General features: G+C 44.6%; 1 protein-coding gene across 1 annotated transcript in view; it reads left to right on the forward strand.

The window, feature by feature from the left end:
- LOC121536398 (DDB1- and CUL4-associated factor 6) overlaps positions 1 to 22896 on the forward strand; it is a 67506-nt gene extending 44610 nt beyond the window's left edge. Inside the window, exons 11-20 of the mRNA XM_041843662.2 lie at positions 1036 to 1284; positions 13921 to 13980; positions 16260 to 16485; positions 16797 to 17089; positions 17282 to 17672; positions 18758 to 18896; positions 20522 to 20678; positions 21336 to 21424; positions 21866 to 21971; positions 22537 to 22896. Coding sequence (XP_041699596.2) covers positions 1036 to 1284; positions 13921 to 13980; positions 16260 to 16485; positions 16797 to 17089; positions 17282 to 17672; positions 18758 to 18896; positions 20522 to 20678; positions 21336 to 21424; positions 21866 to 21971; positions 22537 to 22595 — 1769 coding nt within the window. The 3' untranslated portion in view covers positions 22596 to 22896. The remainder of the gene's footprint in view (positions 1 to 1035; positions 1285 to 13920; positions 13981 to 16259; positions 16486 to 16796; positions 17090 to 17281; positions 17673 to 18757; positions 18897 to 20521; positions 20679 to 21335; positions 21425 to 21865; positions 21972 to 22536) is intronic.
- The last annotated feature ends 555 nt before the right edge of the window (positions 22897 to 23451 follow it).

Below are 23451 nucleotides of genomic sequence, written 5' to 3' on the forward strand. Positions count from 1 at the left end.
CACCGCTCTATCCCTCATCTCTCCACCGCTCTATCCCTCGTCTCTCCACCTCTCTATCCCTCTCGTCTCTCCACCTCTCTATCCCTCTCATCTCTCCACCTCTCTATCCCTCTCGTCTCTCATCTCTCCACCGCTCTATCCCTCATCTCTCCACCGCTCTATCCCTCGTCTCTCATCTCTCCACCTCTCTATCCCTCATCTCTCCACCGCTCTATCCCTCGTCTCTCCACCTCTCTATCCCTCTCGTCTCTCATCTCTCCACCGCTCTATCCCTCGTCTCTCCACCTCTATCCCCCTCGTCTCTCCACCTCTATCCCTCTCGTCTCTCCACCTCTCTATCCCTCTCGTCTCTCATCTCTCCACCTCTCTATCCCCCTCGTCTCTCCACCTCTCTATCCCTCTCGTCTCTCCACCTCTCTATCCCTCTCGTCTCTCATCTCTCCACCTCTCTATCCCCCTCGTCTCTCCACCTCTCTATCCCTCTCCTCTCTCCACCTCTATCCCCCTCGTCTCTCCACCTCTCTATCCCTCTCGTCTCTCATCTCTCCACCGCTCTATCCCTCATCTCTCCACCGCTCTATCCCTCGTCTCTCCACCTCTCTATCCCTCTCGTCTCTCCACCTCTCTATCCCTCTCGTCTCTCCACCTCTCTATCCATCTCGTCTCTCCACCTCTCTATCCCCCTCGTCTCTCCACCTCTCTATCCCTCTCGTCTCTCCACCGCTCTATCCCTCTCGTCTCTCCACCTCTCTATCCCTCTCGTCTCTCTATCCCTCGTCTCTCCACCTCTCTATCCCTCTCGTCTCTCCACCTCTCTATCCCTCTCGTCTCTCCACCTCTCTATCCCCCTCGTCTCTCCACCTCTCTATCCCTCGTCTCTCCACCTCTCTATCCCTCTCGTCTCTCCACCTCTCTATCCCTCGTCTCTCCACCTCTCTATCCCTCTCGTCTCTCCACCTCTCTATCCCTCTCGTCTCTCCACCTCTCTATCCCCCTCGTCTCTCCACCTCTCTATCCCTCATCTCTCCACCTCTCTATCCCCCTCGTCTCTCCACCGCTCTATCCCTCTCGTCTCTCTACTGCTCTATCCCTCTCGTCTCTCCACCTCTCTGTCAGAGTACAGCCCTCACCGGCTGCCGGTAAGTTTAGTGTGTAGGCGCTTGCAGCGGCTGCTCATGTTGGCCGACCCACCAGGACAGAGCCAATCCCCTTCCTCCACCGCAGCCACTGAGAGCCAATCACAGGGGGCTGTTGCTGCTGCCACCAAGACGGCCCCCCATACAGGTTACAGTCACTCTCCCATTGCTGACTACAAATGTATCTATAACTGGGCTAATAACTCACTAACTAGCAAAGGATATGAACAAATGTGCACACGTCGCTACATGTAGCTCTCGCTTTGATCTCAAAACAAGTGCATCTACTCACGACCGCTCATGCTGTAAAAACAGTCCAGTTCAAAGTGAATGGCACAGATCCATATATGGCAATGGTCTATTTGCATATAGGCCTACTGCAGCTCTGATTGGTTATGCCGCACCGGTTTGTGTAGAGTACGGGCTGAATCGTGCATGTCAATGGAATCATACTCTGATGCGTTCTACCTACAACAGTTTTGCATACGAACTCTTGCATAGTTAGTTTTGTTTTGGTATGTTGCATTGAAAATGACTAATATTGCGTTGATTCGATCACAATTCCCACAGAAAAGGAAAACGTTGATCGTGTTCATTGAACTTTCTAGAGTTTACCCTGTTAAGTTCATTCTCGTGCTTCTCTGCGCGGGCTGATATTTCTTCTGCGCGGCAGTACCAGGGGGAGCTGCGCGCCCGCTCATGCACGCAGCTTAGAGGGAACATTGCTCCTGTCCCCACACCCATACTCCCTTTTACCTCTTCTACCCAGCTCACCACTCCCTCTACCCAAAATTCCATATGCCCCTCAGACTTTTTAAATGTACTACAAACTCCACTCCGTTGATCTACGTGCGCGTGGGTGGAGTGGGATTTTTGGAGGAGCGGACATCTTTTGGTAACATGATATCCTCACCGGTCCCACTCCCATTCAAAGTCTCTTATTTTTTTTACTTTTCATTTTGTGTAAACCTTCCCTTGCTAGTAGTAGATAGCTGGCAACCTGGCTAGCTGGCTTTAGCCTGGCTAAAAACGTCAAGCTACAGTGCCTTCAGAAAGTATTCACACGCCTTGACTTTTTTCACATTTTGTTACAAAGTGGGATTAAAATGGATTTAATTGTTATTTTTTGTCAACGATCGACACAATACTCTGTCAAAGTGGAAGAAAAACTCTAACTTTAAAAAATAATTATTGCTGGAAAATAAAACACGAATATATCTTGATTAGATAGGTATTCAACCCCATGAGTCAATACATGTTAGAATCAACTTTTGGCAGCAATTACAGCTGTGAGTCTTTCTGGGTAATCTCTAAGAGTTTTGCAAACCTGGATTGTACATTATTTGCATATTCTTTAAAAAATTAATCAAGCTTGGCCTTGTGTTTTAGGTGATTGTCCTGCTGAAAGGTGGGTTTGTCTCCCAGTTTCTGTTGGAAAGCTGACTGAAACAGGTTTACCTCTAGGATTCTGCCTGTGCTTAGCTCTATTCCTTTTATTTTTATACTATAAAACGTCCTAGTCCTTGCCGATGACAAGCATAACATGATGTATCAATCACCATGCTTGAAAATATAAAGAGTGGTACTCGGTGATGTGTTGAATTTGCCCCAAACATAACCCTTTGTATTCAGGACAAAAGGTTAATTTCTTACCCTCTTTTTTTTTCAGTATTACTTTAGTGCCTAATTGCAAACAGGATGCATGTTTTGGAATATTTTTATTCTGTACAGGCTTCCTTCTTTTGACTCCGTCATTTAGGTTAGTATTGTGGAGTAACTACAATGTTGTTGATCCATCCTCAGTTATCTCCTATCACAGCCATTAAACTCTTTAACTGGTTTAAAATCACCATTGGCCTTAAGGTGAAATCCCTGAGCGGTTTCCTTCCTCTCCATCAACTGAGTTAGGAAGGATGCCTGTATCTTTGTAGTGACTGGGTGTATTGATACACCATCCGAAGTGTAATTAATAACTTCACCATACTCAAAGGTTATAATCAGTGTCTGTTTATTTGATATATAGTTTTTTTATCCATCTACCAATAGGTGCCCTTGGTGAGGCATTGGAAAACCTCCCTCCCTGGTCTTTGTCGTTGAATCTGTCCTTCAAATTCACTGCTCGATTGAGGAACCCTACAGATAGTTGTGTGTGTGGGGTACAGAGATGGGGTAGTCATTCAAAAGTCATGTTAAACACCATTATTGCAAATAGAGTTATTCTATGCAACTTATTATGTGACATGTTAAGCACATTTTTACTCATTTTTTTATTAATTTGTAAACATCTCTAAAACATAATTCCACTTTGACATTATGGGGTATTGTGTGTAGATCAGTGACACAAAATCTAAATTTAATCAATTTGAAAAGTTATGCTGTAACACAACAAAGTGGGAAAAAGTAAAGGGGTGTGAATATTTTCTGAAGGTACTGTAGCTAGCCTTTTTAGCTTCCTACATTGCCATATGAAATCAGATTTATAATTAAATATATATACAGTGGGGAGAACAAGTATTTGATACACTGCCGATTTTGCAGGTTGTCCTACTTACAAAGCATGTAGAGGTCTGTCATTTTTATCATAGGTACACTTTAACTGTGAGAGACGGAATCTAAAACAAAAATCCAGAAAATCACATTGTTTTGATTTTTAAGTAATTAATTTGCATTTTATTGCATGATATAAGTATTTGATCACCTACCAACCAGTAAGAATTCCGGCTCTCACAGACCTGTTAGTTTTTCTTTAAGAAGCCCTCCTGTTCTCCACTCATTACCTGTATTAACGGCACCTGTTTGAACTCGTTACCTGTGTAAAAGATACCTGTCCACACACTCAATCAAACAGACTCCAACCTCTCCACAATGGCCAAGACCAGAGAGCTGTGTAAGGACATCAGGGATAAAATGGTAGACCTGCACAAGGCTGGGATGGGCTACAGGACAATAGGCAAGCAGCTTGGTGAGAAGGCAACAACTGTTGGCGCAATTATTAGAAAATGGAAGAAGTTCAAGATGACGGTCAATCACCCTCGGTCTGGGGCTCCATGCAAGATCTCACCTCGTGAGGCATTAATGATAATAATAATAATAATATGCCATTTAGCAGTCTAAACTCCACTCGCCGTGATCATGAGGAAGGTAAGTGATCAGCCCAGAACTACACGGCAGGACCTGGTCAATGACCTGAAGAGAGCTGGGACCACAGTCTCAAAGAAAACCATTAGTAACACACTACGCCGTCATGGATTAAAATCCTGCAGCGCACGCAAGGCCCCCCTGCTCAAGCCAGCGCATGTCCAGGCCGTCTGAAGTTTGGCAATGACCATCTGGATGATCCAGAGGAGGAATGGGAGAAGGTTATGTGGTCTGATGAGACAAAAATATAGCTTTTTGGTCTAAACTCCACTCGCCGTGTTTGGAGGAAGAAGAAGGATGAGTACAACCCCAAGAACACCATCCCAACCGTGAAGCATGGAGGTGGAAACATCATTCTTTGGGGATGCTTTTCTGCAAAGGGGACAGAACGACTGCACCGTATTGAGAAGAGGATGGATGGGGCCATGTATCGCGAGATCTTGGCCAACAACCTCCTTCCCTCAGTAAGAGCATTGAAGATGGGTCGTAGCTGGGTCTTCCAGCATGACAACGACCCGAAACACACAGCCAGGGCAACTAAGGAGTGGCTCCGTAAGAAGCATCTCAAGGTCCTGGAGTGGCCTAGCCAGTCTCCAGACCTGAATCCAATAGAAAATCTTTGGAGGGAGCTGAAAGTCCGTATTGCCCAGCGACAGCCCCGAAACCTGAAGGATCTGGAGAAGGTCTGTATGGAGGAGTGGGCCAAAATCCCTGCTGCAGTGTGTGCAAACCTGGTCAAGACCTACAGGAAACGTATGATCTCTGTAATTGCAAACAAAGGTTTCTGTACCAAATATTAAGTTATGCTTTTCTGATGTATCAAATACTGATGTCATGCAATAAAATGCAAATTAATTACTTAAAAATCATACAATGTGATTTTCTGGATTTTTGTTTTAGATTCCGTCTCTCACAGTTAAAGTGTACCTATGATAAAAATTACAGACCTCTACATGCTTTGTAAGTAGGACAACCTGCAAAATCGGCAGTGTGTAACTAGGCAAGTCAGTTAAGAACATTCTTATTTACAATGACGGCCTACCAAGAGGCAAAAAGCCTACTACGGGGACTGGGATTAAAAATAAGATCAATAATATGCAGTGGCAAACATGATTATACTCGACGTGTAACCTACAACGTTATCCCAGTTTAATATGCTACTTGAATGTATTCACTCCCATATCAGCTAAAAATAGAATGTCATCATGTTTTGGTCATGGAGAATAAGCACAGATCTCGCAGCTGTTTTTACCAGTAGCCTTGAATCTCTAGTTATTACTTCTAAACAAAATACATTTTAGGGGGGATTATTGTTTGAACAGTCGCTGAGATTATATTAGTTTATCAATACAAAATAGGCTACTTTGATGCATAGCCTATAGATCAGATCAAGGAACCAAGCAAGCTTAATTGCCTACACAACACTGCCCCCACGGCTACGGAAGGAATGATATGGATATTAGAGTTTTCATGTGGCATGGGGGTACGTTGAATGTCGGGGGACACTATAAGGAGCCGCCCGCCCCTCTTGTGACGATAAACAACATTGCGACACTGTGTTCTCCTCTTTACCTCTCACACACCCAAACCCCCTCCCACCAAACATACACCCCCTGTATGGTGTGGCAGTGAGGTATTTGGCACCCTCTGGCTGTGCAACACTGCTTCTGCACATTTGGCACCCTCTGGCTGTGCAGCACTGCTTCTGCACCTCCTTGGCATCAACCGCAGTATGAAGGGGTTGTCTATGTAAAATATTGAAGACTATGACTATGGATGGTTAAGATTAAGATCTGATCAGCCAAGTGTATTTCTACAGATCTTCTAGGAGCTGATGTAATGACTGATGCAGACACGGTCTGTTAATGTTGTCCTAAGCTTCTTCACTCACTCTGATACACATCATGCTGTTATCTACTTGATCTCCCATATTTCCACCTCCAAACCCCATCCGTGGTGTCTGCACTAAGAGTGTGCAAAGCTGTTATCAAGGGTGGCTATTTGAAGAATCTAAAATATATTTTGATTTGTTTAACACTTTTTTTGGTTACTACATGATTGCATGTGTTATTTCATAGTTTTGACGTCTTCACTATTATTCTACAATGAAAAACCCTTGAATGAGTAGGTGTGTCCAAACTTTTGACTGGTAGTGTACATACATACAGACACAACCGTTCAAAAGTTTGGGGTCAGTTAGAAATGTCCTTGTTTTCGAAAGAAAAGCAAAATGTTTTGTTAATGTTGTAAATGGCTATTGTAGCTGGAAACTGCTGATTTTTAATGGAATATCTACATAGACGTACAGAGGCCCATTATCAGCAACCATCAGTCCTGTGTTCCAATGGCACGTTGTGTTTGCTAATCCACGCTTATCATTAGTGAGGGAGACACTATGGCCTATTTATTGCCTTACCTCCATAACTTACTATATTTGCACACACTGTATATAGATTTTCTATTGTGTTATTGACTGAACGTTTTGTTTATTCCATATGTAACTCTGTGTTGTTGTTGTTTTTATCGCACTGCTTTGCTTTATCTTGGCCAGGTCGCAGTTGTAAATGAGAATTTGTTCTCAACTGGCTTACCTGGTTAAATAAAGGTGAAATAAAAAATAAAACAGTAAAAGGCTAATTGAGCATTAGAAAACCCTTTTGCAATTATGTTAGCACAGCTGAAAACTGTTGTGCTGATTAAAGAAGCAATAAAACTGGCCTTCTTGAGACTAGTTGAGTATCTGGAGCATCAGCAATTGTGTGTTTGATTACAGGAATTAAAGGAATAGTACACAGCATTGTACGAGATCTTAAGTTTCTTGGCAATTTCTCGCATGGAATAGCCTTCATTTCTCAGAACAAGAATAGACTGACGAGTTTCAGAAGAAAGTTATTTGTTTCTGGCCATTTTGAGCCTGTAATCGAACCCACAATTGCTGATGCTCCAGATACTCAACTAGTCTCAAGAAGGCCAGTTTTATTGCTTCTTTAATCAGCACAACAGTTTTCAGCTGTGCTAACATAATTGCAAAGGGTTTTCTAATGATCAATTAGCCTTTTAGAATGATAAACTTGGATTAGCAAACACAACGTGCCATTGGAACACAGGACTGATGGTTGCTGATAATGGGCCTCTGTACGCCTACGTAGATATTCCATTAAAATTCAGTCGTTTCCAGCTACAAAAGCCATTTACAACATTAACAATGTCTACACTGTATTTCTGATCAATTTGAAGTTATTTTAATGGGCAAAAAAATTGCTTTTCTTTCGAAAACAAGGACATTTCTATGTGACCCCAAACTTTTGAACGGTAGTGTACATACAGTGGGGAGAACATGTATTTGATACACTGCCGATTTTGCAGGTTTTCCTACTTACAAAGCATGTAGAGGTCTGTAATTTTTATCATAGGTACACTTCAACTGTGAGAGACTGAATCTAAAACAAAAATCCAGAAAATCACATTGTATGATTTTTAAGTAATTAATTTGCATTTTATTGCATGACATAAGTATTTGATCACCTACCAACCAGTAAGAATTCCGGCTCTCACAGACCTGTTAGTTTTTCTTTAAGAAGCCCTCCTGTTCTCCACTCATTACTTGTATTAACTGCACCTGTTTTAACTCGTTACCTGTATAAAAGACACCTGTCCACACACTCAATCAAACAGACTCCAACCTCTCCACAATGGCCAAGACCAGAGAGCTGTGTAAGGACATCAGGGATACAATTGTAGACCTGCACAAGGCTGGGATGGGCTACAGGACAATAGGCAAGCAGCTTGGTGAGAAGGCAACAACTGTTGGCGCAATTATTAGAAAATGGAAGAAGTTCAAGATGATGGTCAATCACCCTCGGTCTGGGGCTCCATGCAAGATCTCACCTCGTGGGGCATCAATGATCATGAGGAAGGTGAGGGATCAGCCCAGAACTACACGGCAGGACCTGGTCAATGACCTGAAGAGAGCTGGGACCACAGTCTCAAAGAAAACCATTAGTAACACACTATGCCGTCATGGATTAAAATCACGCAAGGTCCCCCTGCTCAAGCCAGCGCATGTCCAGGCCCGTCTGAAGTTTGCCAATGACCATCTGGATGATCCAGAGGAGGAATGGGAGAAGGTCATGTGGTCTGATGAGACAAAAATATAACTTTTTGGTCTAATCTCCACTCGCCGTGTTTGGAGGAAGAAGAGGGATGAGTACAACCCCAAGAACACCATCCCAACCGTGAAGCATGGAGGTGGAAACATCATTCTTTGGGGATGCTTTTCTGCAAATGGGACAGGAAGACTGCACCATATTGAGGGGAGGATGGATGGGGCCATGTATCGCGAGATCTTGGCCAACAACCTCCTTCCCTCAGTAAGAGCATTGAAGATGGGTCGTGGCTGGATCTTCCAGCATGACAACGACCCGAAACACACAGCCAGGGCAACTAAGGAGTGGCTCCGTAAGAAGCATCTCAAGGTCCTGGAGTGGCCTAGCCAGTCTCCAGACCTGAACCCAATAGAACATCTTTGGAGGGAGCTGAAAGTCTGTATTGCCCAGCGACAGCCCCGAAACCTGAAGGATCTGGAGAAGGTCTGTATGGAGGAGTGGGCCAAAATCCCTGCTGCAGTGTGTGCAAACCTGGTCAAGACCTACAGGAAACGTATGATCTCTGTAATTGCAAACAAAGGTTTCTGTACCAAATATTAAGTTCTGCTTTTCTGATGTTTCAAATACTTATGTCATGCAATAAAATGCAAATTAATTACTTAAAAATCATACAATGTGATTTTCTGGATTTTCTCACAGTTGAAGTGTACCTATGATAAAAATGACAGACCTCTACATGCTTTGTAAGTAGGAAAACCTGCAAAATCGGCAGTGTATCAAATAATTGTTCTCCCCACTGTACATACATACATGCATGCATGCATACGGTGCATTCGGAAAGTACTCAGACCCCTTCACCTTTTCCACATTTTGTTACATTACAGCCTTATTCTAAAATTGATTAAATAGTTTTTTTCCCCCTCTCAATCTACACACAATACCCTATAATGACAAAGCAGAAACAGGTTTTTAGAAGTGTTTGCAAATGTATTAAACATTTAAAACTGATATCACATTTACATAAGTATTCAGACTGTTTACTCAATACTTTGTTGAAGCACTTCTGGCAACGATTCAATAAAATTTCAATCAAATTCTATTTATAAAGCCATTTTTACATCAGCAGATGTCACAAAGTGCTATACAGAAACCAAGCCTAAAACCCCAAACAGCAAGCAATGCAGATGTAGAAGCACGGTGGCTAGGAAAAACTCCCTAGAAAGGCAGAAACGTAGGAAGAAACCTAGAGAGGAACCAGGCTCTGAGGGGTGGCCAATCCCCTTCTGGCTGTGCCGGGTGGAGATTATAACAGTTAATGGCCATTAAGGCCAGATTTTTCTCCAAGATGTTCAAACGTTCATAGATGACCAGCAGGGTCAAATAATAATCACAGTGGTTGTAGAGGTTGCAACATGTCAGTACATCAGGAGTAATTGTCACTTGGCTTTTCATAGCCGGGCATTTAGAGGTTGAAATGGCAGGTGCGAGAGAGCCAGTTGAAAACAACAGGTCTGGGACAAGGTAGCAAGTTCGGTGAACAGGTCAGGGTTCCCTACTCCCGAGTGGCGCAGTGGTCTAAGGCACTGCATCGCAGTGCTAGCTGTGCCACTAGAGATCCTGGTTAGAATCCAGGCTCTGTCGTAGCCGGCCGCGACCGGGAGACCCATGGGGCGGCGCACAATTAGCCTAGCGTCGTCCAGGGTAGGGGAGGGAATGGCCGGCAGGGATGTAGCTCAGTTGGTAGAGCATGGCGTTTGCAACGCCAGGGTTGTGTGTTCGATTCCCACGGGGGGCCAGTATGAAAAATTTAAAAAAAGAATGTATGCACTCACTAACTGTAAGTCGCTCTGGATAAGAGCTTCTGCTAAATGACTAAACTGTAAATGTAAAATGTTCCATAGCCGCAGGCAGAAGAGTTGAAACTGGAGCAGCAGCACGACCAGGTGGACTGGGGACAGCAAGGAGTCATCAGGCCAGGTAGTCATGAGGCATGGTCCAGGCTCAGGTCCTCCGGGAGGGGAGGGAGGGAGGGAGGGAGAGAGCGAGGGAGAGAGAGAGAGAATTAGAGGGAGCATACTTAAATTCACACAGGACACCAGATAAGACAGGAGAATAACACCAGATATAACAGACTGACCCTAGCCCCCCGGCACATAAACAATTGCAGCATAGATACTGGGGGGTCGGGAGACACTGTCTTCTTGGGTATGACGCTACAAGCTTGGCACACCTGTATTTGTGGAGTTTCTCCCATTCTTCTCTGCAGATCCTCTCAAGTTCTGTCAGGTTGGACGGGGAGCGTCGCTGCACAGATATTTTAAGGTCTCTCCAGAGATGTTCGATCGGGTTCAAGTCCGGGCTCTGGCTGGGCCACTCAATGACTTTCAGAGACTTGTGCCAATGCCACTCTTGCGTTGTCTTGGCTGTGTGCTTAGGGTTGTTGTCCTGTTGGAAGGTGAACCTTCCAACAGGACAACAAGGTCCTGAGTGCTCTGGAGCAGGTTTTCATCAAGGATCTCTCTGTATTTTGTGCCGTTAATCTTTCCCTCGATCCTGACTAGTCTCCCAGTCCCTGCTGCTGAAAAACATCCCCACTGCATGATGCTGCCACCACTATGCTTCACTGTAGGGATGGGGCCAGGTTTCCTCTAGATGTGACGCTTGTCATTCAGGCCAAACAGTTCAATCTTTGTTTAATCAGACCAGAGAATCGTATTTCTGATGGTCAGAGTCCTTTAGGTGCCTTTTGGCAAACTCCAAGCAGGCTGTCATGTGCCTTTTACTGAGGAGTGGCTTCCATCTGGCCACTCTACCATAAAGGCCTGATTGGTGGAGTGCTGCAGAGATGGTCGCCACAGAGGATCTCTGGAGCTCTGTCAGAGTGACCATCGGGTTCTTGGTCAACTCCCTGACCAAGGCCCTTCTCCCCTGATTGCTCAGTTTGGCCGGGCGGCCAGCTCTAGAAAGAGTCTTGGTGGTTCCAAACTTCTTCCATTTAAGAATGATGGAGGCCACTGTGTTCTTGGGGACCTTCAATGCTGCAGACATTTTTTGGTACCCTTCCCCAGATCTGTGCATCGACACAATCCTGTCTCGGAGCTCTACGGACAATTCCTTCAACCTCATGGCTTGGTCAACTGTGGGACCTTTATATAGACAGTTATGTGTCTTTCCATGTCCAATCAATTGAATTTACCACAGGTGGACTCCAAGTTTTAGAAACATCTCAAGGATGATCAAAGGAAACAGGATGCACCTGAGCTCAATTATCGAGTCTCATAGCAAAGGGTCAAAATACTTATGTAAATAAAGTATTTCTGTTTTTTATTTTTAATAAATTTGCTAAAAAATTGAAAAACCTGTTTTCACTTTGTCATTATGGGGTATTTGATGAGGAAAACAATTAATTTTTATCCATTTTAGAATAAGGCTGTAACGTAAGGGGTCTGAATACTTTCCGAATGCACTGTACATGCATACAGTGCTGTGAAAAGTATTTGCCACTTTCAGATTTTCTGTATTTTTGAGAAAAAAAATGTATACTGAATGTTATCAGATCTTCAAGCAAAACCTACTATTAGATAAAGGAAACCTGAGTTTACAAATAATACAAAATTATACTTCTTTTTATTTAATTAACAAAGTTATGCAACACCCAATTCCCCTTTGTGAAAAAGTAATTGCCCCCTTACACTCAGTAACTGGTTGTGCCACCTTTAGCTGCAATGACTGCAACCAAATGCTTCCACTCTTGCATGCAGAACTGCTTTAACTCAGCGACATTTGTGGGTTTTCAAGCATGAACTGCTCGTTTCAAGATCTCAATTGGGATTAGGTCTGGACTTTGACTAGGCCATTCCAAAACTTCAAATTTGTTGTTGTTAACCGTTTTCATGTAGACTTGATTATATGTTTTGGATCATTGTCATACCGTTGGTATGACGTTCTTACTGTGGAATGCAGTGTTTGGTTTTCGCCAGACAAAATGGGACCCATCTCGTCCAAAAGGTTAACTCAAGTTTGCCAAAAAGTATCTAGAAGTACCTGGATGATCATCAAGACTCTTGGAATAATTTTCTATGGACAGATGAGTCAAAAGTATAACTTTTTGGACGACATGGGTCCCATTATGCCTAGAGAAAACCAAACACTGCATTCCACAGTAAGAACCTCATACCAACGGTCAAGCATAATAATAATAATATGCCATTTAGCAGACGCTTTTATCCAAAGCGACTTACAGTCATGCGTGCATACATTTCTACGTATGGGTGGTCCCGGGGATCGAACCCACTACCCTGGCGTTACAAGCGCCATGCTCTACCAATTGAGCTACAGAGGACCACAAAGGTCAAGCATGGTGGTGGTGGTGTGATGGTTTGGGGATGCTTTGCTGCCTCAGGACCTGGACGACTTGCCTTAATAGAAGGAATCATAAATTCTGCTCTGCATCAGAGAATTCTACAGGAGAATGTCAGTCCATTCGTCTGTGAGCTGAAGCTGAAGCGCAGCTGGGTCATACAGCAAGACAATGATCCAAAACACACAATCAAGTCTACATGAAAATGGCTAAAAAAGCAACACATTTGAAGTTTTGGAATGGCCTAGTCAAAGTCCAGACGTAATACCAATTGAGATGATGTGGCAGGACTTGAAACGAGCAGTTCTGCATTGAAGAATTCAAAATTCCTCCACAGCGACCAGTTATTGAGGGGGCAATTACTTTTTCACATGGACTTTGGGTGTTGCATAACTTTGTTTTATGAAATACATTAAATAAGTATGTAATTATTGTGTTATTTGTTCACTCAGGTTCCCTTTATCTAATATTAGGTTTTGGTTGAAGATCTAATCAAAACATTCAGTATCAAAAATATGCAAAAGTAGAGAAAATTAGAAAGAGGGCAAATACCTTTTAACAGCACTGTACAGACACACAGACATCATGTATGTGGCTACAATGATTCAGTTTTGTCTGTAGTCAAAGTGTTGCCCGTAGCCAGTTTTGTATGTAGTCTCCCATTTTATATGTATTGTTTGTACCTGAACATTTGAGCTTCAGTATTGGAGCGAGGCGTATTACTATGAGGTCCATCCTTATTCCACCACTTATTCCATGACTTACTCTCAAAAGGCTGATTGAGACAACTTGAGATGCCTGAAAAACTTGAACTACTGTGTAAATCTTCCATTGATATCAAACTATGAATCTCATGTGGGATATCTTTTGTGTTTTAGCACTGTACATGTGGCGCTAAGTACAGTATGTGTTCCATCTCCCACAAGCTTTCTGTAGTGAAATGGCTGTTCTATTCCCGTATCAATATCAACCTTGAGATGTTCTTCTCAGCGTTACACCAAACATCACCATCTGTTCATTTGGCTGTGTTTAACTCTTCTTCCTGCTTGGCCTTGGTCCACTTTAAGCTTTGTTTGACCTGAGCTTTGAACTTTTGTCCTCTGTGTGACCTGAGCATGATCGTATGAACCCTGGTGTGACCTCTGTGCCCGTTTTTTAGTGAGTCTTATTTGTGTTCCAGATTCTCCCTCGTCTGTGGTTAACAAACAGCTGGGATCCATGACTCTGGATGAGCAGCAGGGTGCGTCTCCTCTCCTCCCTTCTCTCTCTCTCTCCTTTTTCTTTTTTTGTATCTCTGTCTTCCTCCGGCCTTTCTCTCTGTCGTCTGTGTGGCATAACAAAAATATATAATAATTTGCATGAGCCTTCTGGCGTGCCCTCTTGCCCCGCCACCATCTTTACCATGAGACTTCCGGTGTGCCCCTTGCCCCTCCACCAGCTTTACCTGAGTGCATGTTCACTAGGCATGCATTCTAGTCCCTTTTGTCCAACCGAGTCCCCAGGGCAGAGACTGGTGTTAGCTATCTTCTCCGAGGCTCTCTTGTTGCGACTGTAGCTTGAGCTAATGTTAGGTCATTCCTCAGCCGTTAAGTATTGTTTTTATTTTGAACTGGTAACATAATCCAGAGCCGTATTTACGAACGGGCACACAGGGCACGTGCGCCTGGGCTCCAAACCTGGCCCTGACACAATCTTGCTCTCCTTCTGGCTTTTCACTCAGTCACAGCCGTGCTGTAGATCATCTCATGCTCAAACTGTTCCCTCTCAATGCGATCATCTCCTGTGTTGGCTTTTTTTTTACAGAATAATATAATAGGCCCTAGGATGACATTGACATTCCAAACTCATTTCTGATGAAATTTTGCGTGTGGTTGTAGTTTGAGAGGCTTGCATTTGATCCCTTATATTTCTGGTGTTCCCCTCTCACCTGTGTGATGTTTTGGTTCAGATCTGGGTCAAACACTGGCAAATACTTGAGGTGCGCTTGATTTAGCTTCACTGGCATACAGGGTGATCACTCTCCCATTTTCTTCTATTGTCACCATTGTGATGGTCAAGTTAAATCTAACCAAGTGCACCTCACGTTTTTTGAAAGTATATGAATCACCGTTATGTATTGCTGCTGTGGATTGATGGATAGCATTCCTCTCTACCTCCTATGTATGGAATGAAACTTGAAACGTTCTTGTGTAACAGACGGTCAGTAGGAGGTGTGTGTATAATGCAGCACTGCGGAGTACAGCCTTTTTTGCATTGCCATTGACCTACCTAAAATAACAACGCTGCATGTTGCCATCGCATGATATTGTCCTGTATATTAAAAAAACTAAACCGTGTCCCTGTCTTGTAAAATATCATCTAGTTGACATGTTTTTAACTAGCATAACTACAGACTGCATTATGCGAAGTGCTAACACTGAAATGGAATACAAAGTGGTATTATCTATTATTAGTCTCTACACAGTAGTTCAAAAGCAACTACCGGTAATCAATGTTGTTTTATCCCCAAGTCTGAAATGTATTGTAACACCTAACATGTAAACACAACGATGAATAACTCATGACATTTTTTATTTTAGTTATTTATATATATTTTATTATTATTATTTTGGGGGTATTTTACCCCCTTTTTCTCCCCAATTTCGTGGTATCCTATTGGTAGTTACAGTCTTGTCCCATCGCTGCAACTCCCGTACGGACTCGGGAGAGGCGATGGTCGAGAGTCGTGCGTCCTCCGAAACAACCCAACCGAGCCGCACTGCTTCTTGCAGTGCGGCTCTTCTTCCCGGAAGCCAGCCGCACCAATGTGTCGGAGGAAACACCGTACACCTGGCGACCGAGTCAGCGTGCACTGCGCCCGGCCTGCCACAGGAGTCGCTAGTGCGCGATGGGACAAGAACATCCCTGCCGGCCAAACCTTCCCCTACCCTGGACGACGCTGGGCCAATTGGTCTCCCGGTTGTGGTCGGCTGCGACAGAGCCTGGACTCAAACCAGGATCTCTAGTGGCACAGTTAGCACTGCGATGCAGTGCCTTAGACCACTGCACCACTCTGTTGAAAATGTATCGTTGCTAGTAGGGTTGCAAAATTCCAGGAACTTTAAATAAATTCCCTGGTTTTCCGGAAATTCTGGTCTGAGGTTTCCGGATTTCCTGCTTATTGCCTCCTGATTCCGGGATACTTTCAACCGGGATCTCGGAAACACCAGGGAATTTATTGAAAGTTCCTGGAATTTTGCAACCCTAATTGCTATAGTGGCTTTTATTTTGGTAACCAGGAGCCATCCAGAGGCAAAACTATTGTCATATACGGTATATTATGCAATAATCTCTCTCTCTGTCTCTCTCTCTCTCTCTCTCTCCCTCTCGCTGTCTCTCTGTGTCTCTCGCTGTCTGTCTCTCTCGCTGTCTGTGTCTCTCAATCTCTGTCTCTCTCACTGTCTGTGTCTCTCAATCTCTGTCTCTCTCGCTCTCTGTCTCTCTCTTTCTCTCTGTGTGTGTGTGTGTTCTCCCTCTCAGGAGCATCAGAAGCTGTGAGTGTAAGTGCTGGAGCGAGTTCAGTCAAAGTGAAAACTCTGTCTGGGTCTGCCAGTTTAACTGGAACTTCGTCTGGGTCCGGGGCACCCAGCAGCAGTACTGGACCTGGAGGTAGCCGAGCCAGCACGGCAGAACCCGTCCTGAGTCTACACTACAGCACTGAGGGAACCACCACCAGCACCATCAAACTGGACTTCACTGACGAGTGGTGAGCGTGCGACTCAGACTACACTGCTTAGAAAGCCAGAAGCAAAACTTCACACTATTCAAACTTTAGGAGGTGATTTTACAGACCCAGATTAAGCCTACTGCTGGACTAAAAGGCACACTCAATGGAGATTCTTAATGGAGAGCAGAATACTGAACATCGAGGGAAACTGACTGTTGATGTTCCCTGATTTTTACTCATCAAATTAATATTCACAAATTTAAATCAAGTGTCTCATCTTGGTGACGGAATGTTGTTCTTTGAGACCGACTCTTACCCTCTCTCCTTTGCCCACCCCCTGTTCTCTACAGGAGCCGCATAGCCTCCAGTTCCAGGGGCAGCGGAGCCTCCAGTTCCAGGGGCAGCGGAGCCTCCAGTTCCAGGGGCAGCGGAGCCTCCAGTTCCAGGGGCAGCGGAGCCTCCAGTTCCAGGGGCAGCGGAGCCTCCAGTTCCAGGGGCAGCGGAGCCTCCAGTTCCAGGGGCAGCGGAGCCTCCAGTTCCAGGGGCAGCGGAGCCTCCAGTGGAGAGCCCAAACTGTCAGAGGCAGCAGGGGCCTTCCAGACCAGAGAAGGGCCTTTGGCAGAGAGCTCTGCCTCTGAGTATGGTGAGGACTGGAGTGGCCTAGTGGCCATGATTGTTAGTGTTACTGTCCTCTACGGGATTCCATGTGTAGCACTGATCAGGAAAACTGCATTAGTTCCACTAGTTCTGCCATATTGCTCCCACCTAGACAACTGAGCCTCATATTGACCCTTTCTTCCTCTCCCCTCCTTCCTCTCCCCTCCTTCAATACCAGTGGCTGTGTCGGAGCCCCCCGACCAGAGCAGGTCTGCTGCTTCCCACTCAGACCCAGAGTGTGAGGCTGGGGGTGCCTCCTTCTCCAGCATCCAGGGCTCCACGCTGGCCCAGGCCCCAGCACAAGCCTCCTCTGTGGGGGATAGTGTGACTGCCACGCCCCTGGAGAGGAGCCAGGGTGTGGGTGCAGAGGACACCACTGGGGGGTGCAGGAGAGAGGAGCCTGCGGGGGAGGGGGGGCATGGGGGTCCGACAGGGCCAGGGGGGCAGGGGGTTCCAACGGGACCAGGAGGGCAGGGTCAACCCTCCCGTAGCAACCAGGACTCAGACGACAGCGATGACGACCCAATTCTTATCCCCTCTGCGAGGTACAGAGGAGGACAAGGACAGAGGTACGGACAACAACACACACACAGTATTTTGATATGTTGTTGTGGAGTATCACATTTAATGTCACGTCCTCTGTATATTGTCGTGAGGACACCTTTTCTCATTCTATGTGGTTATCTACTGTTAATGATTCTGATATAAACATAGGTCTAATTTCAGAGGATCAGCGGTAGGAGATAGGATGATCAGGTAACGTCTGTGTGCCCACAACTAAAACATCTAACCTGCAAGGAGTGCAGTGCTCATTGAAAAACTTTTACCTCCAAAACTACAGCTCCCATGAGTCCAAGCAAACCCCCCTGAGACACTACTGTAGTCTACAGGACATGGTGTTTGTAGTTTTCACCAGCAGGATTAAGCCTTGTTTGTGTGATGGGCACTTTTGTGAAACACTAATCGTGTGAGCATGCATATGCATGTGTGTACCACCATCATTCACTAAGAGGACAGCTATTAGCTACATTATCCCTGTTAGGTACATAGTGATGTCACAAGGGTAACAGCCAACACCAGAGATGCAACAACCAATGAATGAATGGAGCCCTACATACAGTGGGAAGAACAAGTATTTGATACACTGCCGATTTTGCATGTTTTCCTACTTACAAAGCATGTAGAGGTCTGTAATTTTTTATCATAGGTACACTTCAACTGTGAGAGACAGAATCTAAAACAAAAATCCAGAAAATCACATTGTATGATTTTTAAGTAATTCATTACTTAAATCCCCACTGTACCCTGGAGAAAACTGTAGTACCTGGCCTACTCATTGTTTGCTCACAACAAGAGTGATAAGAGAAGAAGAGAGAGAGGAGATAGATATTGGCTACAGTGTGAAGTGAAATAAGCACATTGTCACCTCTACAGTATGTGTAGGGTTGTAGAGTACTGGTGACGGTCAGTTAGCGTGGCATGTGAGGTAGTATTTGCTGCTTTTTTTTGCTGATTCTTTTCCCATGTGCTGTTTTGGTCGCTTCAGCGTCATCGAGGGGTGAATCAGCATGACGCTCAGAATTCACTTTCTTCTCTGCAGTGATAGAAATATATTTACTGTCAATACTGTGTATAACGTGTGTATGTGTCACAGACGCTCAGCTGCGGCCCGTATCCAGGAACTGTTTCGTCGGAGGAAGGAGAGGAGAGAGATGGAGGAGAGTGAGACCCAGAATATCAGGAGACCCTCAGTCAAAATGGTCTACAAGGGCCACCGCAACTCCAGGACTATGGTACGCTAATTTTCACTTCCTGACTTCGGTTACTTCTGGTTGCTCATTTCCAGCTGATTCTAGATCAGCTTCCCCCTTCACCAACCCCTACTGAAAACATAATGCGAAGAGCAACAAACTGACCCTGGGCCAGATGTAGAGAGGGATCCCAGCTGCTGAGCGAACTATCCTCCTGGTTTAATAGAATTAGATAAATAAATAAATATATACAGGACAAGTCAAAAGTTTGGACACACCTACTCATTCAAGGGACTTGCTTTATTTTTACTATTTTCTACATTGTAGAATAATAGTGAAGATATCAAAACTATGAAATAACACATATGGAATCATGTAGTAACCAAAAAAGTGTTAAACAAATCAAAATATTTGCGCACACTTGGCATTCTCTCAACCAGCTTCACCTGGAATGCTTTTCCAACAGTCTTGAAGGAGTTCCCACATATGCTGAGCACTTGTTGGCTGCTTTTCCTTCACTCTGCGGTCCAACTCATCCCAAACCATCTCAATTGGGTTGAGGTCGGGTGATCGTGGAGGCCAGGTCATCTGATGCAGCACTCCATCACTCTCCTTCTTGGTAAAATAGCCCTTACACAGCCTGGAGGTGTGTTGGGTCATTGTCCTGTTGAAAAACAAATGATAGTCCCACTAAGCGCAAACCAGATGGGATGGCGTATCGCTGCAGAATGCTGTGGTAGCCATTCTGGTTAAGTGTGCCTTGAATTCTAAATAAATCACAGACCGTGTCACCAGCAAAGCACCCCCACGCCATCACACCTCCTCCTCAATGCTTCACGGTGGGAACCACACATTCGGAGATCATCGATTCACCTACTCTGCGTCTCACAAGGACACGGCGGTTGGAACCAAAAATCTCAAATGTGGACGCATCAGACCAAAGGACAGATTTCCACCGGTCTAATGTCCATTGCTCATGTTTCTTGGCCCAAGCAAGTCTCTTCTTCTTATTGGTGTCCTAGTAGTGGTTTCTTTGCAGAAATTCGACCATGAAGGCCTGATTCACACAGTCTCCTCTGAACACTTGATGTTGAGATGTGTCTGTTACTTGAACTCTGTGAAGCATTTATTAGGGCTGCCATTTCTGAGGCTGGTAACTCTAATGAAATTATCCTCTGCAGCAGAGGTAACTCTGGGTCTTCCTTTCCTGTGGCGGTCCTCATGAGAGCCAGTTTCATCATAGCGCTTGATGGTTTTTGCGATGGTTCTTGAAATGTTCCGTATTGACTGACCTTCATGTCTTAAAGTAATGATGGACTGTCGTTTCTCTTTGCTTATTTGAGCTGTTCTTGCCATAATATGGACTTGGTCTTTTACCAAATAGGGCTATCTTCTGTATACCCCCACTACATTGTCACAACACAACTGATTGGCTCAAACGCATTAAGAAGGAAAGGCACACCTGTTAATTGAAATGCATTCCAAGTGACTACCTCATGAAGCTGGTTGAGAGAATGCCAAGAGTGTGCAAAGCTGTCATCAAGGGTGGCTATTTGAAGAATCTCAAATATAAAATATATTTTGATTTGTTTAACACTTTTCGAGATGCTTTGAAAGCATTTATAGTTCCTTTGCCTCCTCCAATTATTTATGTGTGTTGTCTGTAGATCAAGGAGTCGTGTTTCTGGGGGAACAACTTTGTGATGAGCGGTTCAGACTGTGGCCACATCTTCATCTGGGACAGACACACGGGCGAGCACCTGATGCTGCTGGAGGCCGACAATCATGTAGTCAACTGTCTCCAGCCACACCCCTATGACCCCAGTGAGTTACAGTACACCCCATACACCTTCAACCACGCCCCTACACCCCTTACAGCCGCACCCCTACGACCCCAGTGAGTTACAGTACACCCCATACACCTTCAACCACGCCCCTACACCCATTACAGCCGCACCCCTACGACCCCAGTGAGTTACAGTACACCCCATACACCTTCAACCACGCCCCTACACCCATTACAGCCGCACCCCTACGACCCCAGTGAGTTACAGTACACCCCATACACCTTCAACCACGCCCCTACACCCATTACAGCCGCACCCCTACGACCCCAGTGAGTTACACTTCTATATCTAGAGCCACACCTACAGTATACACCCACACCTCTGTAACCCCAGTGAGTAACACACACCTACCCTAGTCTCACCCCTACACCTCAACCACACCCCGGTGAGTAACACACCCCTACCCTAGTCTCACCCCTACCCTAGTCTCACCCCTACCCTAGTCTCACCCCTACACCCCTACCCTAGTCTCACCCCTACACCCCTACCCTAGTCTCACCCCTACACCCCAACCACACCCCGGTGAGTTCCCTAGCTACATCTTCAGCCTTGTATAAAGAGGCGATTATGTCACACCCCTTACCCCTTAACTGTCGTACCCTATTGCCAACAGTTTGTCTTCTGTCTGTTCCAGTTCTTGCCTCGTCAGGGATCGACTACAATATTAAAATCTGGTCACCGTTGGAGGCGTCGCCGTCCTTTAACAGAGTCCTAGCTGACGAGGTATGTTTGGTAAACGATTGATTCAACCTTAGTGACAGACAGCGGGTAGACTTGGGTTCACTTCTGTCTCATCCAGTAGAGGGGGTGGATTCCCCACTGTGTGAGACTTTCCCCATAGAGTCTCTGGTCCTCTACAAGAGCTCTAACAACAGCTGACTGGAGACGCCTTGCCCCAGGAGGCTTACCTATCCCTCCCTGTACCCTCCCTCATTACCCACCTCTGTTCTCTCACCTCCCTTTTTTTCTCCCCTCCCTATTAGCTTTTCTGTTCCCACTCCCACGTTACCCCTTCTCCGCCCTCCCTTACCATTCAACTGCTCTCACCAGTCCCACTCCCAACTTCAGAGGATGATAGAAATCACATTATCTTTTGATGTTTCTGATTTACTGGTAGCATTTGCTTTCTTTTACCTTCTCTCCATCTCCCTCTTTCCCTTTCAGGTGATCACGCGTAATGAGTTGATGCTAGAGGAGACCAGGAACACCATCACAGTCCCCGCCTCCTTCATGCTGCGAATGCTGGCCTCCCTTAATCACATAAGAACGGGTAGAGGCTTACTCAGTTAAATTTTGCTAGTAGTTTTTGTTATATTAACTTTCTCTTTCGTGAATTGATTCTACGGTGTTTTGGAAATCAGTTGACTAATAAACCAATAGAAAGTGCATGTGGAAGTATTTATGTACTTCTTGATGTACTTTTGGACCCTTGAGCCCGGGCTGAGTAAGCTTCTTACCGCTGAGATTTACTGGTTCACCCACTCAATTACTAGCCAGGTTGCCCGTCTCTGTTCAGCTATTACATTCCACTCCTTGTACTCTGTAATTCGCACAAAATCCAGCTGTATATTGAACGTTGAGATTACCAAAAGGCCAGTCCCTTTGGCAAAAGGAGTGGAATGTTACGAACTAGTACCCAGACTACTCAATTACCAGCAACCAGTTATGAAACTTCCACTGCAGTCCCCACAAGCTAGGTACAGTAGGAAATAGGTTTAGGGTTGCGTTCATCAGGCACAAAATGGAAGAAAACTGACTGAAATAGGGGGGGAACTACCTGGACTTGTCCAATAAGAAATGGGTTTTTTTCACACACTCACTTTGTTTTTCCTCAGATCGCTTGGAGGGTGACCGCTCAGAAGGTTCTGGACAGGAGAACGAGGGTGAGCAGTAGCTGCCCGGACACCATTTTATTTGAAAAAGAAAACAATTTTTTTCTTTTGCTCTAAAAAGCACTTGAAGATCTTGAGATTTGTACAAGTATTATGTAGAATATTTCCTTATCTGAGCATTAGTTACATTTTTAGCTCTTCTTTTTTAAGATGACTTTCTTACTGGTGTGTCTGTATGAGAACTGCATGTGAGGAAAAGTGTGTGAATGCAAGCGCAAAGCCAGACTCATATATGTATATGTATGTATGTATGTGTGTACAGTTGAAGTCGGAAGTTTACATACATTAGGTTGGAGTCATTAAAACTCGTTTTTCAACCACTCCACAAATGTCTTGTTAACAAACTATAGTTTTGGCAAGTCGGTTAGGACATCTACTTTGTGCATGAAACAAGTAATTTTTCCAACAATTGTTTACAGACAGATTATTTAACTTATAATTCACTGTATCACAATTCCAGTGGGTCAGAAGTTTACATACACTAAGTTGACTGTGCCTTTAAACAGCTTGGAAAATTCCAAGGAAAATCAAAAGAAATCAGCCAAGACCTCAGAAAAATTATTGTAGACCTCCACAAGTCTGGTTTATACTTGGGAGCAATTTCCAAATGCCTGAAGGTACCACGAATACTAATTGAGTGTATGTAAACTTCTGACCCACTGGGAATGTGATGAAAGAAATAAAAGCTGAAATAAATAATTATCTCTACTATTATTCTGACAATTCACATTGTTAAAATAAAGTGATGATCCTAACTGACCTAAAACAGGGAATTTTTACTAGGATTAAATGTCAGGAATTGTGAAAAACTGAGTTTAAATGTATTTGGCTAAGGTTCATGTAAACTTCCGACTTCAA

This window comes from Coregonus clupeaformis, chromosome 23, assembly GCF_020615455.1.
Source record: "Coregonus clupeaformis isolate EN_2021a chromosome 23, ASM2061545v1, whole genome shotgun sequence".
Lineage (NCBI taxonomy): Eukaryota > Metazoa > Chordata > Actinopteri > Salmoniformes > Salmonidae > Coregonus > Coregonus clupeaformis.